The 18,135-nt window shown below is 43.9% G+C and overlaps 1 protein-coding gene across 3 annotated transcripts; it reads right to left on the bottom strand.

Moving 5' to 3' along the window:
* Nucleotides 1-1,526: 1,526 nt before the first annotated feature.
* LOC123878836 (suppressor of cytokine signaling 7-like) lies at nucleotides 1,527-17,968 on the bottom strand. Of its 3 annotated transcripts, none has more exons than XM_045926186.1 (12): nucleotides 17,687-17,968; nucleotides 15,565-15,639; nucleotides 14,362-14,455; nucleotides 13,711-13,809; nucleotides 13,090-13,157; nucleotides 11,503-11,575; nucleotides 10,340-10,415; nucleotides 9,768-9,857; nucleotides 9,092-9,206; nucleotides 7,036-7,214; nucleotides 3,060-3,180; nucleotides 1,527-2,677 (listed from the first exon to the last, which is right to left on the bottom strand). In XM_045926186.1, exons 2-12 carry the CDS (start codon nucleotides 15,590-15,592, stop codon nucleotides 2,562-2,564), a joined length of 1,059 nt encoding a protein of 352 aa, XP_045782142.1. In that variant the 5' UTR covers nucleotides 15,593-15,639; nucleotides 17,687-17,968; the 3' UTR covers nucleotides 1,527-2,561. The 3 variants fall into 3 exon arrangements, with proteins under 3 accessions (XP_045782142.1, XP_045782140.1, XP_045782141.1); XM_045926184.1 differs by having other exon boundaries at nucleotides 1,528-2,677; nucleotides 13,711-13,812; XM_045926185.1 differs by having other exon boundaries at nucleotides 1,529-2,677; nucleotides 3,060-3,177; nucleotides 13,711-13,812.
* Nucleotides 17,969-18,135: the final 167 nt, after the last annotated feature.

Raw genomic sequence — 18,135 nt, 5'->3', positions numbered from 1 at the left:
TAATTATTATTGTGTAAAGAAATAGTCATTTCATATAATAGGTGATGTTATTTGGAACTAATTATATTATTATTATTTTAATATTACAATAAATTTTTACAATTAATGTAATAATATTTTACAACAATAATATTTGATCACAAGAAAACCAGGTTTTTCATAAAGTCCTAACTTTATTGGAACTTTTGATTTTAGTATTCAATTTTAAGTAGATAAAGTAATGTATAATTTTAAATAAATTATATAAAAATATATATGACAAAATTATTTATATGATATTCAATAATTTGTTCTTTTTCAACCTAGGATAATTCTTCAACATTTTTAACAAATACTAGGCATGTTTTCTAACAAGATTCTATTGTTTTATACTGAAAAGAACCCTATCACTTAAGATTCCGCTGTCCCTTTGCTGTCTTTTCATCAGCGGGCTATTATACCTCATGAATTGTAATAGGTAGAGTTGAAATTTTCACAAAGAGTTTCTATTTTTTTTGGGTTCCGTACCTCAAAAGGAAAAACGGAACCCTTATAGGATCACTTTGTTGTCTGTCTGTCTGTCTGTCCATCGTGTCTGTCAAGAAACCTATAGGGTACTTCCCGTTGACCTAGAATAATGAAATTTGGCAGGTAGGTAGATCTTATAGCACAAGTACAGAAATAAATCTGAAAACTTTGTGGTTACATCATTTAAAAAAAATGTGTTTCAATTTTCAAAGTAAGATAACTATACCAAGTGGGGTATCATATGAAAGGGCTTTCCCTATACATCCTAAAACAGATTTTTATTAATTTTTATGTATAATAGTTTTTGATTTATCATGCAAAATGTTGGAAAAAACGCCCGAGTACGGAACCCTCAGTGCGCGAGTCTGACTCACACTGTGCCGGGTTTTTGTATTTCTATTGCTGCTATAACAAAAAATAATAAAAACTTCAAATTGACCAGCATACAAATTAATAAATACATATACTTATATCTTGTATGGAACCCTTCATGTGCGGTTCTGACTCGCACTTGACCGTTTTTTAGTTTATATCCACAAACTATAGTATTAAATCCAAGGAGTGAGCGTGACAATTTACTTTTAACATTTTTTCTTCACTGATTTTACACAAATATTATAATAAAAAAAGTTTATGTACAATTTTTGTATAAAAGAATATGAGTCATGTTAAACACGACTGATATTTCATCTCCAACTAAGCATTTTGTTTACAAGTAGATACGAGTTACGACTATAACGCAATGGATGATTTGAACCTATAATACGCGTCAGGTCGAGATGGCAATCGGGAGTCGCCCCGCACACCCACGCAGCCCCCGCGCCAACCCGGTATTTTTTCTCTCTCGTCTGGCTTTACACAGATTAGCCAATGTCAAGTTTGTAGTTATTTACAAGTTAGGGAAACTATATAAGTATGGACTTCGTCTGTACCGACGCTTGCCGACACACGCGCGGCGCCTCTCTAGAGCGCTTCCCAGTCAGTTCCACCACCAAAAACACCAGTAAAACACAAAAACCGGTCACTTTTAACAAAAAGAAAACACTCCAAAAAGGCACCGCACGCGCGCCAGCAAACGCCAATACAGACGAAGTCCAACCCGGTATTTAATACATTACTTTAAATAAAACTATCTATTTTGTGGATTAAATATAGCAGTGAGTAAATCGTATAATTAATATAATTGAAGTATTTTACTTGATTTGACTGTAGGTTGGAACTTTTTCAGAAAATATGTTCAACTATAAATATCATATTTTATTAATCCTAGGTATATTATGATGTATTGTAGAAGACAGAATTACAAACAAAAACATACATTTGTGATGAACAATATACATAGTTATCCAGTTTTCTTTCCACTTCACAGGTTTTATAGAATATCAAAGTCATTTTCAGTGTGCCCCAACTCAATTTCACTATGCCCCACAATTAATGTCAATGTACCTCAAACTCATTTTCACTAAGCCCTCAATTTGCCCCAAATTCATTTTCAATATGCCCCAAACCCAATTTCAATGTGGAACAAACTCTTTTTCACTACACCTGTCACTTCACTGTGTCCTATATTTATTCACCATGCCCAAGTCACTAGTGATTTTTTTATTGTATTCTTTGCACCATGAGATATCACAGGCTGCTAAAATACAAACAGGATATAGGTGTGTGTGTCTGTTACATACATTATTAAACGCCCACATTTTATGTGTACTTATGATGATAATGTTTGTTGTGATGTATCTGTGGTGTAAGTTTCAAGGTGTGATATTTTAAAGTATTACACTTGACACTACTAATTTCAAGTCCAAACTTAATTTTCACTGCTTATCACAATTTCATTTTATTATACTCTCAATTTCAATGTGCCCCACAGTCAATTATCACTGTACCCCACAATCAATTTTCATATTGCCCCACAATTATTTTCAGCGTGCCCCACGGCCACTTCACGTGTCCCCGACGATCGTTTCCCAGTTTTACTGGTTCTCGTGCAACACGACGCGCCACAGGCCGCTGTTGTAGCAGACGCGCGGGATGTAGTAGAGCTGTATCTGCTACATGTGCGGCTCGTACGCGTCGGGCTCGAGGCGCCGCACGCGCACGCGCTGGCGGTAGTGGTACTCCTTGAGGTAGGCGCGCAGCCGCGACGGCAGCGGCAGCTGCTCCACGCCTGGAAACAATAACCATTTATTATATTATCTCTTTAATTATAGACAAATCTGTTTATTTTCCAATCTATGAGCATTGAAGCACCGATGCGTATAACACGAGTGTACAGCTTATTTTAGGCATCATTATTGAAGCAATTATTTGATTTATTCCACAAAACTTAAATAGAATCCTGTTCGCTTTGCTCTCGAAATATTATTCAATGTCCGATTGCTGATTTCCTGTTCACTTTTATTATGAGTACGAATCTTTAATGTAAAACATAAGACGCTCACATTAATTAATTCCAAAATTAAATTATTCTTTCCCGTTCGGAGCGATGTGTAACTTAATTTTCACGGTGCCCCAAACGGCGTACGCTCGGGGCACGGTGAAACACTCACCGTCGTAGTTGACGTGCGAGACGATGACGGCTCGCGCCAGCTGCTGCAAGGAGAAGGGCGCGCTGCGCGGCAGCGGCGCCGTCAGCATCGGCTCGAAGAACATCACACACGCGGGGTCCTGCTGGGGGAGGGGGCAACAATACGACCTATTAGCACAGAACACTTCAGCCATAACACGTCGCCGGCTCACTACTGAGCACACGAGTCTCCTCTCGGAATCACAAGATTTGGAAGTAATTCAAAAATTCTGTTGTTCGGTTAATCTAATCCTAAATGAGGAAGTGCCGACACGGGATGGAAGCCTCAATTTGTTTTTTAATTATATAGACTAGAGCTTGGCTGCAATCAGACCTACTAGCAATTGATAATGCAGCCTAAGATGGAGCGCGCTTGCCTAGAAGTAGCCTATTCACGCTTGACTTGAAGGTACCCATATTAAAATTGTTCTGTTGACTTGAAGGTACCCATATTAAAATTGTTCTGTTGACTTGAAGGTACCCATATTAAAACTGTTCTGTTTGGCGGGCATCGTCGGCGGAAATGACGTCAGAACCACATGGTGGATCACCTTATAGTGCTCGATGAGGCCCGTGACGGTGGGCGCCGCGAAGACCGCCGGGTCGTGCGAGTCGAAGCTGAACCGGTGCTGGTAGTGCTCGATCCGCGCGTGCAGCGAGCGCCCGTACTTGCGGAACCACATGGTGGATCACCTTATAGTGCTCGATGAGGCCCGTGACGGTGGGCGCCGCGAAGACCGCCGGGTCGTGCGAGTCGAAGCTGAACCGGTGCTGGTAGTGCTCGATCCGCGCGTGCAGCGAGCGCCCGTACTTGCGGAACCACATGGTGGATCACCTTATAGTGCTCGATGAGGCCCGTGACGGTGGGCGCCGCGAAGACCGCCGGGTCGTGCGAGTCGAAGCTGAACCGGTGCTGGTAGTGCTCGATCCGCGCGTGCAGCGAGCGCCCGTACTTGCGGAACCACATGGTGGATCACCTTATAGTGCTCGATGAGGCCCGTGACGGTGGGCGCCGCGAAGACCGCCGGGTCGTGCGAGTCGAAGCTGAACCGGTGCTGGTAGTGCTCGATCCGCGCGTGCAGCGAGCGCCCGTACTTGCGGAACCACATGGTGGATCACCTTATAGTGCTCGATGAGGCCCGTGACGGTGGGCGCCGCGAAGACCGCCGGGTCGTGCGAGTCGAAGCTGAACCGGTGCTGGTAGTGCTCGATCCGCGCGTGCAGCGAGCGCCCGTACTTGCGGAACCACATGGTGGATCACCTTATAGTGCTCGATGAGGCCCGTGACGGTGGGCGCCGCGAAGACCGCCGGGTCGTGCGAGTCGAAGCTGAACCGGTGCTGGTAGTGCTCGATCCGCGCGTGCAGCGAGCGCCCGTACTTGCGGAACCACATGGTGGATCACCTTATAGTGCTCGATGAGGCCCGTGACGGTGGGCGCCGCGAAGACCGCCGGGTCGTGCGAGTCGAAGCTGAACCGGTGCTGGTAGTGCTCGATCCGCGCGTGCAGCGAGCGCCCGTACTTGCGGAACCACATGGTGGATCACCTTATAGTGCTCGATGAGGCCCGTGACGGTGGGCGCCGCGAAGACCGCCGGGTCGTGCGAGTCGAAGCTGAACCGGTGCTGGTAGTGCTCGATCCGCGCGTGCAGCGAGCGCCCGTACTTGCGGAACCACATGGTGGATCACCTTATAGTGCTCGATGAGGCCCGTGACGGTGGGCGCCGCGAAGACCGCCGGGTCGTGCGAGTCGAAGCTGAACCGGTGCTGGTAGTGCTCGATCCGCGCGTGCAGCGAGCGCCCGTACTTGCGGAACCACATGGTGGATCACCTTATAGTGCTCGATGAGGCCCGTGACGGTGGGCGCCGCGAAGACCGCCGGGTCGTGCGAGTCGAAGCTGAAGCGGTGCTGGTAGTGCTCGATCCGCGCGTGCAGCGAGCGCCCGTACTTGCGGAACCACATGGTGGATCACCTTATAGTGCTCGATGAGGCCCGTGACGGTGGGCGCCGCGAAGACCGCCGGGTCGTGCGAGTCGAAGCTGAACCGGTGCTGGTAGTGCTCGATCCGCGCGTGCAGCGAGCGCCCGTACTTGCGGAACCACATGGTGGATCACCTTATAGTGCTCGATGAGGCCCGTGACGGTGGGCGCCGCGAAGACCGCCGGGTCGTGCGAGTCGAAGCTGAAGCGGTGCTGGTAGTGCTCGATCCGCGCGTGCAGCGAGCGCCCGTACTTGCGGAACCACATGGTGGATCACCTTATAGTGCTCGATGAGGCCCGTGACGGTGGGCGCCGCGAAGACCGCCGGGTCGTGCGAGTCGAAGCTGAAGCGGTGCTGGTAGTGCTCGATCCGCGCGTGCAGCGAGCGCCCGTACTTGCGGAACCACATGGTGGATCACCTTATAGTGCTCGATGAGGCCCGTGACGGTGGGCGCCGCGAAGACCGCCGGGTCGTGCGAGTCGAAGCTGAAGCGGTGCTGGTAGTGCTCGATCCGCGCGTGCAGCGAGCGCCCGTACTTGCGGAACCACATGGTGGATCACCTTATAGTGCTCGATGAGGCCCGTGACGGTGGGCGCCGCGAAGACCGCCGGGTCGTGCGAGTCGAAGCTGAAGCGGTGCTGGTAGTGCTCGATCCGCGCGTGCAGCGAGCGCCCGTACTTGCGGAACCACATGGTGGATCACCTTATAGTGCTCGATGAGGCCCGTGACGGTGGGCGCCGCGAAGACCGCCGGGTCGTGCGAGTCGAAGCTGAAGCGGTGCTGGTAGTGCTCGATCCGCGCGTGCAGCGAGCGCCCGTACTTGCGGAACCACATGGTGGATCACCTTATAGTGCTCGATGAGGCCCGTGACGGTGGGCGCCGCGAAGACCGCCGGGTCGTGCGAGTCGAAGCTGAAGCGGTGCTGGTAGTGCTCGATCCGCGCGTGCAGCGAGCGCCCGTACTTGCGGAACCACATGGTGGATCACCTTATAGTGCTCGATGAGGCCCGTGACGGTGGGCGCCGCGAAGACCGCCGGGTCGTGCGAGTCGAAGCTGAAGCGGTGCTGGTAGTGCTCGATCCGCGCGTGCAGCGAGCGCCCGTACTTGCGGAACCACATGGTGGATCACCTTATAGTGCTCGATGAGGCCCGTGACGGTGGGCGCCGCGAAGACCGCCGGGTCGTGCGAGTCGAAGCTGAAGCGGTGCTGGTAGTGCTCGATCCGCGCGTGCAGCGAGCGCCCGTACTTGCGGAACCACATGGTGGATCACCTTATAGTGCTCGATGAGGCCCGTGACGGTGGGCGCCGCGAAGACCGCCGGGTCGTGCGAGTCGAAGCTGAAGCGGTGCTGGTAGTGCTCGATCCGCGCGTGCAGCGAGCGCCCGTACTTGCGGAACCACATGGTGGATCACCTTATAGTGCTCGATGAGGCCCGTGACGGTGGGCGCCGCGAAGACCGCCGGGTCGTGCGAGTCGAAGCTGAAGCGGTGCTGGTAGTGCTCGATCCGCGCGTGCAGCGAGCGCCCGTACTTGCGGAACCACATGGTGGATCACCTTATAGTGCTCGATGAGGCCCGTGACGGTGGGCGCCGCGAAGACCGCCGGGTCGTGCGAGTCGAAGCTGAAGCGGTGCTGGTAGTGCTCGATCCGCGCGTGCAGCGAGCGCCCGTACTTGCGGAACCACATGGTGGATCACCTTATAGTGCTCGATGAGGCCCGTGACGGTGGGCGCCGCGAAGACCGCCGGGTCGTGCGAGTCGAAGCTGAAGCGGTGCTGGTAGTGCTCGATCCGCGCGTGCAGCGAGCGCCCGTACTTGCGGAACCACATGGTGGATCACCTTATAGTGCTCGATGAGGCCCGTGACGGTGGGCGCCGCGAAGACCGCCGGGTCGTGCGAGTCGAAGCTGAAGCGGTGCTGGTAGTGCTCGATCCGCGCGTGCAGCGAGCGCCCGTACTTGCGGAACCACATGGTGGATCACCTTATAGTGCTCGATGAGGCCCGTGACGGTGGGCGCCGCGAAGACCGCCGGGTCGTGCGAGTCGAAGCTGAACCGGTGCTGGTAGTGCTCGATCCGCGCGTGCAGCGAGCGCCCGTACTTGCGGAACGACACCGAGAACAGGTGCTCCTCTTGTGCCGAGTCGCGCAGGAGGAATGTGCCTGTACAATATCATGTACAATGAATTCAAATTCAAATTATTTTTATTCAATTAAACTTTTACAAGTGCTTTTGAATCGTCAAAATAATCTACCACTGGTTCGGAATGCTGTTCCTACCGAGAAGAACCTACTAGAAAGAAGACTACTACTACTAGAAGAATATACTTTTATTGTACACCACAAAATCAGCACAGAGAAACACATAAAAAGCAAATCGAAAATTGGTTGTCTGTAAAGTCGGTTTACTGACGATAGTTGAAAGTGACAACAAAGGCCGATTGTGCTTCTTTGTCGCTCGTTCCGCGCTCTCGCTTGCACTTCAAGCCTTACATGGAACGCCTCAGAGCGAGGTAACGCCGCATGAGTCATGTTTTTTCGTGCGTGCAGCCGGCTCTATCGAATTATAAGACGTTGTCACGTCAAAAATAGAGGTAGCAATCTCTTCCAGGCAGCCAAAATGGTGCGAAGGGCATAACTATAAGTATTAGAGGTAGGTGATGCAAGTATTAAGGGGCATGAGACCGGCCTGCCCGCGAAATTCAAATTTAATTTGGTTTTTCGCAATTTGTAAACTAATACGACAAAGTAGGCTTATGGCACTTTAATTGCGCCAATGCCAGTATCGTCTCCACAGGTTTATATAAAAATCTTTGCTTGAAAGGGTCCAGTTTAAGAAATTAGCTATAGTATCGACTAATTTGTGAGTAACTCATGTCAAACTCATTATTTTGACTAATTTCTCAAACTGAACACTTTCGAGTAAAGATTTTTATGTAATCCAGAGAAGAAGATACTGCCATTGTCGGAATTAGAATGCCATAAGCCTACTTTGCCGTATTAATTTACAAATTGCGAAAAACCAAATTAAATTTGAATTTCGCGGGTCAACCCGTCTCATGCACCTTAATAGCTGGCGTTCTTTCTTTACGATGTGTCCGATGTAAGATAGCCTCATTTTTATATTTAGTTAGAATTTACAGAATTTTATTAAGTTAATTTAATTCCCTTCCACAAAACAAGATGGCGTTGTAGGCAGTTACTGCGCGCGGATTTGTGTGGCTCAACACGTGCTATAAGCTGGCTAGGCGGGAAATATCTAACAGACCTGAGTCAATTTAGAAAAATTTTTCGATAGCATATGTATGTAAATAATACATAGCTATAATATGCCAAAGAAGTCCTTTTTCCTTGCTATATTTAAATACAGGACAGGACGTCTAAAAGTTGTTCCATCAATAAAATTAATCTATAAAACATTGTCAGTTAAAACTTGGTAGCCGATTGATAAGCGCGCACGTACACGTGACACTTGCTTGTGACGCGCGTGAATCTGTAGACATAACTGCACGCATTACGTCTACGCGAACGTTCACGCCACGCAAGCGGTATGCCATGTCTCATACAGTTCCATGCATACGCGGCCTGTGTGGCCGGTGCTTAAGTTGTACATCTAAGGGTGTTTGTGCACTTCGTTTTCGTAAAAAAACGATTCGAAATGGCTGTCATACAAATTATATTATCTTACTTGCACATGAAAGGTTCCGTGCCGTTGTACAAGAAATAACTTTGTATGACATAACCACAAATTCGGATTTTGCTCTTTATTGGAGCTATCTATAAGAAACCTGCCAAATTCCATGATTCTAGGTCAATTGGAAGTACCCTACAGGTTTTAACTCCTCTATTGGATCTTGACAGACAGACAGATAATGAAGCGATCCAATAACAATCCCTTTTTTCTCTTGAGACAAGAACCCTACAAAAAGCCATCGAAATTTTGATTTCCCTGGATAAAAAGTAGCATGCCACACTCCAGGTCTTTAAATAGGCCAGGTGTTTCCGCCATTGGTCTCTATTCCCTCACTCCCATAGCTCACCTTCGGGCTTGTTGTCCAGCAGCCGCTCGGCCTCGTATCGGTCCATCTTGCCCCAGTAGAACGAGCAAGCGGTGATCTCTTGTAAATCCGGTACCAAGCAATGTTTGTAGTCCACCTGAAATATGTACAGTAAAATACGTAAAAAATTACTTCTCACGCGCCATTTTCACCCGCTATTCCAGGTTAACCCGCTTCCATTTAAGACTGCATCATCACTTACCACCAGGTGAGATTGTAGTGAAGGGCTAACTTGTATCTGAATAAAAATAAATACAATCGAGAAGAAAGAAAAAACCGGCCAAGTGGGAGCCAGAGTCGCGCACCGAGGGTTCCGCTAAATTTCATGATTCAAATCATAAAAATAAATAAAAATCTATTTTAGGATGTATAGGGAAAGCCCTTTCATATGATACCCCACTTGGTATAGTTATCTTACTTTGAAAATTGAAACACATTTTTTTTTTAATGATGTAACCACGAAGTTTTCAGATTTATTTCTGTGTTTGTGCTATTAGATCTACCTAGCTGCCAAATTTCATTATTCTAGGTCAACGGGAAGTACCCTATAGGTTTTCTAGACAGACACGACAGACAGACAGACAACAAAGTGATCCTATAAGGGTTCCGTTTTTCCTTTTGAGTTACGAAACCTAAAAACAAGCAACATTTTACGTACCTGCGTGTGTACAGTAGTAGGGGGTGAAGGTAGATGTTCCAAGGGGGGTGCGCGGAGTAATAAAGCACGGAGCTCTCCCCCACAAACCACCTGCAAAATATAAACCAAACTGTTATAATTCAGTACAATTAAATAGGTTTATCATACTAATATTATAAAATAATACTAAAGGCAAGAGTTTGTATGTGTGTGTGTGTCTGTGTATGTTTATTAGGTACTCTTTCACCCAAAAACTATTGGACGGATTTGACGTTATTTGTTGATTTTGTATACCTTGGGTTAACACAAAGGCTACTTTTTATCCCGGAAAATAAACCAGTTCCCGCGGGCTTCATAAAAATCTACCCACGCACATAAAGTCGCGTGCATCTTCTAGTCAAAATTCAAAATATTTTATTCAATTAAACTTTTGCAAGTACTTTTGAATCGTCAAGTGCATCTACCACTGGTTCAGAATGCCCTTCCTACTGAGAAGAACCAGCAAGAAACTCGGCGGTTGCTCTTTTCAAAAAAATGTGACAAATGGAAAGTGGTCCCAACCCTCAGTAATGAGCAAAATAATATGTGGGTACCTGGAATCGCCTGATGGCGCGGTCGGTGGCCTGAGCGCGCTCCCTCCTCCGAGCTCCTTCCGAAGCCTCACCCTCCCTGCAAATTATTATAAACATCTATATATAGTATAGACTATAGAATGTATTTAATGAATCTGTAGCATCGATTCTCAACCTGGGGGTCGCGACCCCTCGATGTCACGGTTGTTATTAAAGGGGGTTCAAAACTCTATTCCATATATAAAAGACTTGGGGATGCCCGCGGCTTCACCCGCGTGGATTTAAATATTTTTTTAATCCCATAGGATCTCTTTGATTTTTGGGGATAAAAAGTAGCCTATGTCCTTCCCCGGGATGTACCCCACGTCTGTACCAAATTTCATTAAAAACGGCTCAGCGTTTGGGCCGTGAAAACGTAGCAGACAGACAGGCAGACAGACAGACACACTTTCGCATTTATAATATTAGTATAGATTAGTTAATTTATATAGACCATATATAAAATATTAGTTTACTAAAGAAATGAATTTTTAATGTAGTAATATAAATTTAAATTGACAGGTGCGATTTATTAACAAACTCACGGTTGTCGGATTTATTCCTTTACTTGTGCTATAAGACCTACTTTCCTGCATTTCATTTTTTTTATTTGTACCAGAGTTTTTTTCTCTCTTATCTGGCTTAACACTGATTAGCTAATGTCAAGTTATGGAAACTATACAAGTATGGACTTCGTCTGTGCCGGCGATCGCCGACATACGCGCGGCGCCTCTCTAGAGCGCTTCCCAGTCAGTTCCACCACCAAAAAACACCAGCAAAACCGGCCACTCTAACAAAATAAAAAAAAACACTAAAAAAGCACCGCACGCGCGCCAGCAAACGCCACCACAGACGAAGTCACCAGAAAATCACACTAATATTATAAAGGCGAAAGTTTGTATGTGTGTGTGTGTATGTTTGTTACTCCTTCACGCAAAAACCACTGGAGGGATTTGGCTGAAACTCAGAATGGAGATAGATAATATCCTGGATTAGCACATAGGCTACTTTTTATCCCGGAAAACCAAAGAGTTCCCACAGGATGTCGAAAACCCTAAATCTACGCGAACGAAGTCACGGGCGTCAGCTAGTTTAATAATAAAGAGAAATAAAAAGTAACATTATTAGGCAAATGAAATACATACGCTCTACTAGGCTCCACGGACAGCACGTACAGCTCAGCCGTGGGCTCCCTGATGTCTCTGTTTGCGTCACCGTCTGAAACAACGGAAATAGATACACACCTTCCTGGCGCAAGTGGGACTCAAACTCATACAAGTGTAAATTAAAAATTTATAACACCCCCAACGATCCAAAGTATTTGAGTTTTCCAAAACATCATTTTCAAATAAATAGTTATGTATTTAGGCAACGTCCATCTTGACAGCTTGACATTTGTCTATTGACATAATATTATGAACCTAACGGTTATCTAACCTTCTTTTCTACAAGAAAACTAGAAAAGAGCTGATAACTTTCAAACGGCCGAACCGATTTTCTTGGATTACAGCTAAGAACACTCTCGATCAAGCCACCTTTCAAACAAAAAAAAAAACTAAATTAAAATCGGTTCGTTTAGGCGCTACGATGCCACAGACAGATACACAGATACACAGACACACAGATACACAGATACACACGTCAAACTTATAACACCCCTCTTTTTGGGTCGGGGGTTAAAAATACGACCTATTAGCACAGAACACTACAGCACTAACTCATCGCCGGCTCACTACTGAGCACAGGTACCCTCTCACAATGACAACCAAACCAAAGGGGTACGAATTTAATGAAACTGCCACATCCCTTCAAAGTTAGCCCGCTACCATCTTAGGCTGAGATCTATAGACCGCACTTTGACTTTGCTCAGACTTAAGAAACTGTTAAAACGAGACAACGCTATACCGCTGGCATAAATCTATCTCGTTTTAACTGAAACTTAAGTCTAAGCTAAGTCAAAGAGCACTCTATAGATTTCAGCCTTAGGCTGATTTTAGTCTCACGCCGACCGCACGCGCACCGTCGGCGCTGATGGCTGAGATGTATAAACTTATAGAAAGCGTTTTTGAAAGACGCGTAGCTATCAGCGCGCACAGTCGTCAGCGCTGATAGCTACGCGGCCGCACGCGTCGCGCGTCTGCGCCGCGGAGCTGTCGGCGCTGACCATTGCACGAGCGCCTCTGCCTTCTATGTGCGTTCTAGTGTCGAGCGGAGCGGATGTAGTCAGCGTGTACAGTCATGGCGAATCGCCGGTTTCTATTCCTTTGGGATAGGTAGTACAAAGCAGCAATAATTAATACACTCCACATTTTTGTCCTCGTCTGTACAGTAAGGCGTTCAGTACGATACTAAAACGAGCCACGCTGAGCCTCAGCGCTGATGAACTACGCGCTGAGCTATGAGCGCTGCATCTCGAGGTCGTCCACGCGGACCCTTTCGGGTCCCGGGGTGACTGCTATGAGCGCTGACGGTAAGCGTGAGACTAAAATCAGCCTTAGACTGTATTGCCCCACCCCACCCTGATAGCCATCTCAACCTGTTACTACGAAATAGTACGTGTAACTATTTTTGAATTGAATTTTGAATGTTTTTTGAAAACATGTTTGTGATTGGTGACCAGAATTATTAACACCCACTGAGATTTTCGTCCCTATCATTTGTATGGGAACACGTAACTGAGAGAGCGCTATACTAACTTATTTCTGTAAATAGGAGTTTAATTAGATACGTACCACTGTTCAAGACGATGGCATCCAATTCCCGGCGGAGGTCTCTGCCCAGAGTCAGCACGGCTGCCAAACTGGAATATTAAACATAATCTCAACAGCTTATTCTGTATTCATAATAAAGTCTCGCAACACAGAAATACATGAGTATCTGGAAATACCAACAGTAATTGAGGAAATCAATAAGTATAATACAAAATATCAGGATCGCTTGTTGAGGCACCCTAATCAACTGGCACATATGCTGGGCAAATGTGCTTGATTTGCAGATCTAAGGACACTGGTCCTAAGTTCTGCAAAAGTCATAACCGACCATAACAAATCTGCTTATAGTCTGTTGACTGATCGCAGATCACACATGGGGGAAAAAAAAAAGAAAAACATTTTTAGCAAAACTTGACACTTTTTAATTTAATAGAAATCGTTTTTTGTCCTTTAAAATTTTGCAACTTCTAGCGTCAGTCAGATGTTTTATTTGCAATGTATTGTGAACTTTTAGAAAATACAGGGTACTTTTAATTTTTTTCAGTTTTATTTATTTATCAGTAATCATCAGTACTGTCACCTGTCTTCGTGTTTGCTAGCGTTCTGGTTACACCCTGTACACAAGTCAGTCAGTATTCTCACCCGTCGTCGTGGCACGCGTCGCTGACTCGCCGGTACGCGGTGCACACGCAGGCCGGGCGCCGCCAGCGCCGACGCCTGCACACGCACTCCCGCCCCGTCCATCTGGAGACACACCACATATATACTAGTATAACATATAGGAATGTGCGTCTAACTGTCTATCACTTATTCTCGACTTAAAATTCAAAAATTCAAAATTCAAAATGTTTTTATTCAATTTAACTTTTACAAGTGCTTTTGAATCGTCAAAAAAATCTACCACTGGTTCGGAATGCTGTTCCTACCGAGAAGAACCAGCAAGAAACTTATCCACTGAACCAGTAGGAAATGGAACACTCTTCCGGCATCAGTTTTCCCTTCCACTTCTAATATGGATACCTTCAAGCCAAGAGTGAATAGGCAAATTCTAGGCAAGCGCGCTCCATCTTAGGCTGCATCATCACTTGCTAGCAGGTCTGATTGCAGGCAGAAGAACCGATCTTGAATATAACTCTAAACGAAACGTCGATGTAAGGGGGGGAGGAGGTCTAGTGACCTTGTCCCAACCCTAAACGCACTCATATAATGTGATTATAGTCCACATAATTGCAGATGGCCTAGTAATATCAAAAAAAAAATCTGTCTGTCTGTTTCAGTTTAAATGAAAGTTACCTGTCGGTGACGGCGCTGACGTACCGCTGCACGCTGCTGGGCGACTCGGCGTAGCGGCGCCGCTCCCACGCGCCGCAGCCGCACTCGCCGCCCGCTGCAACAAACTTATCATGAGCTGGGCACGGTTTAGGTTCGGAAACCAGCCCAGAGAGAACAAAGAAAGAAAAAGAAATGAGCTGGGCATTTCGAAACTACCTTCAATTTAACGGATTTAACGGTGAAGGAAAAGATTGTGAGGAAATCCATACGCTTGAGAATTCTCCATAATGTTCTCAAAGGTGTGTGAAGTCTGCCAGTCTCTGTAGTGGGCCGCACTCGCCGCCTGCTGCACCAAACTTGTTGTGAGCTGGGCCTTTTGAAACTACCCTCAGTTTAACAGCTTTAACGGTGTAGGAAAACATCGTGAGGAAACCTGCATGCCTGAGAGTTCTCCATGTTCTCAAAGGTGTGTGAAGTCTTTGCCTCTGTAGTGACCCGCACTCGCCACTAGCTGCACCAAACTTAATATGAGCTGGGTCTTTTGAAACTACCCTCAATTTAAGTCTCTGTGATGAATAATAATCCAAGAGCAGGCCCGGCTGGTCGATTCAGAACACTGCATCTGCTCTCCGTGCGATTCTGGATTGCCCGGCAGAATAGACAAGAAGAAACGATAATTAAACATGATTGATTTGATTTTGATTTGACCGCAGAATAGACAAGAAAAAACGATAATTAAACATGATTGATTTGATTTTGATTTGACCGCAGAATAGACAAGAAAAAACGATAATTAAACATGATTGATTTGATTTTGATTTGACCGCAGAATAGACAAGAAAAAACGATAATTAAACATGATTGATTTGATTTTGATTTGACCGCAGAATAGACAAGAAAAAACGATAATTAAACATGATTGATTTGATTTTGATTTGACCGCAGAATAGACAAGAAAAAACGATAATTAAACATGATTGATTTGATTTTGATTTGACCGCAGAATAGACAAGAAAAAACGATAATTAAACATGATTGATTTGATTTTGCTTTGACCAACCTTTCTAGTAATAAAAAAAGAATTATTGAAATTGGTTCATAGAGTTATGGAGACACACTGCAAAAAAATGCATGGACCTGCTCTTTTATTATAAGTCATTTAAAAAAACCCGGCCAAATTGAGAACCACCTTCTTTTTGGAAGTCCATTAAAAAGGGAACTCACTCTTTCTGCTGGAAGCCTGCTGTCCCATGTTGCTTGTTGTGCCAACTATGAACAGTTCGCCAAACGAACTACCATCTGCAAATAACACATTACAGTTACATACAATCAGTAGGTGTAGCACTAAGTTTGAGCCTATACCCTACCCGGGGAAACATGTTTTCAAAATTCAATTAGAAAACATAGTTTCATTAGTGAATAGTTGGTGACTCAAAATGGTTAGTGCCCACAGAGATTTTTGTCTCTATCATTTGTATGGGACGTAACGAGAGAGCACTATACCAACTTCTTTCCACAGATAAGGTATAGTTTATAGTTAGTGTGAAGATACACCTTGGCTTACACTCTCTATACGTTAGAATAGAAAGCAGTCAACAATTAAAATTAATAGACTAGGGCTGATTCTTTTGTACTCAATTTTTTCTATTTGTAAACTTGTAACTTAACAAAAGTGAAAAGTAAAAACTGTACACAAAGTGTTCCATACCATCATGCTTTCGAGAAATTACATGTTTTAAGGTTTTTGGTGTTAAATTTACAATTTTCTGGATTTTTTCTCTTTACTTGTGCTATAAGACATTGCTACCTGCCAAATATCATGATTCTAGGTCAATGGGAAGTATCTTATAGATTTTAATTCCTTTGATGGGTCTTGACAGACACAACAGAGATAAACAGCCAAGAAAGTGATCCTATATATTCTATTCTATAAGGGGTTCTCCCCTGCAAATGCAGAACCCTTTTCATTCTGAGAGAAGACCTGTGCTTAGTATTAAACCAGCAATTATAATGATGATGATGATGAACTTAACATTATTGCTTTCATTTACAGATAAAAGATATCTTCAAAATTCTCACCAAAATTTCATTTCACAGATAAACTAAACCAACTTTACTGGAACATCAAATGAAACTAAAAGTGACTCCAAGCAAAGAAAATTAGACAATTTAGCAACAAGTAGGCATGATTCATGATTCAGTGAAAAAGTGTACAACAGTCTGATACATTTGAATTGGGTACAATTGGTACCAATTAACACTACAAAGTCATTACTTCGTTGATAGTCTCATATTGCGTAACTAACTTTGTTAAAGGTTAAGCTTTAGTATGTTGCTATAACTTAGTGGTTAAAACGTCTGCCAGCTAATCAGTGGTCAGGGGTTCGGTCCTAGACACACACCTTTAACTTTTCGGAGTTACGTGCATTTTAAGTAATAATAATAATAAAGTTTTTTATTGAAAGCAAAAGAACCAAGTATACAATTACATACATAACAAAGTACACAATTGCAAAAAATATAATAAAAGTAGATTAAAATAAACTATAGGTACATATAACTTAGAACATAACTAAGAATGTTAAAAAAGACTTCCCAGGTGTCACTGTTAACAAATGTAATTCTATTTCTTATCACTATTTTGATGCACAGATAGCCAATATGTAAAAATATTACTAGGCATTCCGTCACAGACCATCTTCAAAATACTGTTCTGAGATGCCCGGAGACTCTCCCAGAAGGAAGCCATTCTTTTCTCTCATTACAGCATAAAAATCAGGCACTCTCGACAAACATACCCGATGCACTACAGTATCTAGGCAAACCCATCAATATGCAAAAAGCATCATTGTACTGCACGCGCATTGCCGTGTAGGACTTTCTGAGAAAATTTGTCCAAAGTTGACAAGTAATGAAATATCACTTGCTTTAACAGTGCAGGAAAATATTTAGACCATTTTATTTACAACAACACATTTTGATTTAGTTTGAGGTTTACATGAGGTACAACAAAGTAAGAACAGACAGTTTTATTTATTGCTCAATACTTTGGTAATATTAACTCAAAATAAACTTGAGTTCAGCTGTACCAAATACAGACTTGTCTCAACAAGTTCAATAACCTCAAATGACCTAATACAGAAAACTGTAATATCTATCGATTTTTATTGCAATTTAAGATTTTCTTGAATAAATAGCCACAAATTCAGTACGAAGTGATCTAGAACCACTACAGTTTACAAAATAAATCGTAAAATCTATCAGGCAGCCATCTTGAAATGATCATGAAGAATGATCTCAATCCTAGAGGATTAATTTTAAATCGATTAGAACTTGTAATACTTACGTCTAATTATTTTATTAATGTGTTGTCGCAATATTGATTCGTTACTTTCGTTTTAATTCCAAACCAAATTCTTGGTTTTAGTCGATTTATGTTCATCTCCGCTTCAAACATCCACAGGAGTAAAATTCCAACACAAAACAATTTACATTATTTACAAACGTTTTAACTAATTGCTAAGCGATTGTACATAATTGTTTTTAATGTATTTTACACATATTTTTACAAATATTTAACACTTGGCCAAAATACGCAGTTCCTTGATGTGACATTTTTTATTTGATAACGTTCCTTTCGACTGTCATGTTATTTATGTTGAGTTTCAGTGTGTTAAATTCTTAACCAATTTCTTCTTGATTTAAAACCAAAAAACATTTGATTTTTGTTTGAATTATGTATACCTTACATTACTTTCTGTTTATTTACTGAAAAATAAATAAGATTTTCAACTA

Source organism: Maniola jurtina, chromosome 26, assembly GCF_905333055.1.
Source record: "Maniola jurtina chromosome 26, ilManJurt1.1, whole genome shotgun sequence".
NCBI lineage: Eukaryota > Metazoa > Arthropoda > Insecta > Lepidoptera > Nymphalidae > Maniola > Maniola jurtina.
The sequence above is the reverse complement of the archived record's forward strand: the minus strand, read 5'-3'. Positions and strand labels throughout refer to the sequence as shown.

Coding starts and splice junctions, on each gene's coding strand:
- LOC123878836 (XM_045926184.1), bottom strand. CDS start 15,592: ATGGGACAGCAGGCTTCCAGCAGAAAGA. Junction 14,456..15,564: donor GCAGGCTTCCAGCAGAAAGA/GTGAGTTCCCTT, acceptor AGTTTGTTGCAG/CGGGCGGCGAGTGCGGCTGC. Junction 11,576..13,089: donor TGCCATCGTCTTGAACAGTG/GTACGTATCTAA, acceptor CCGTTGTTTCAG/ACGGTGACGCAAACAGAGAC.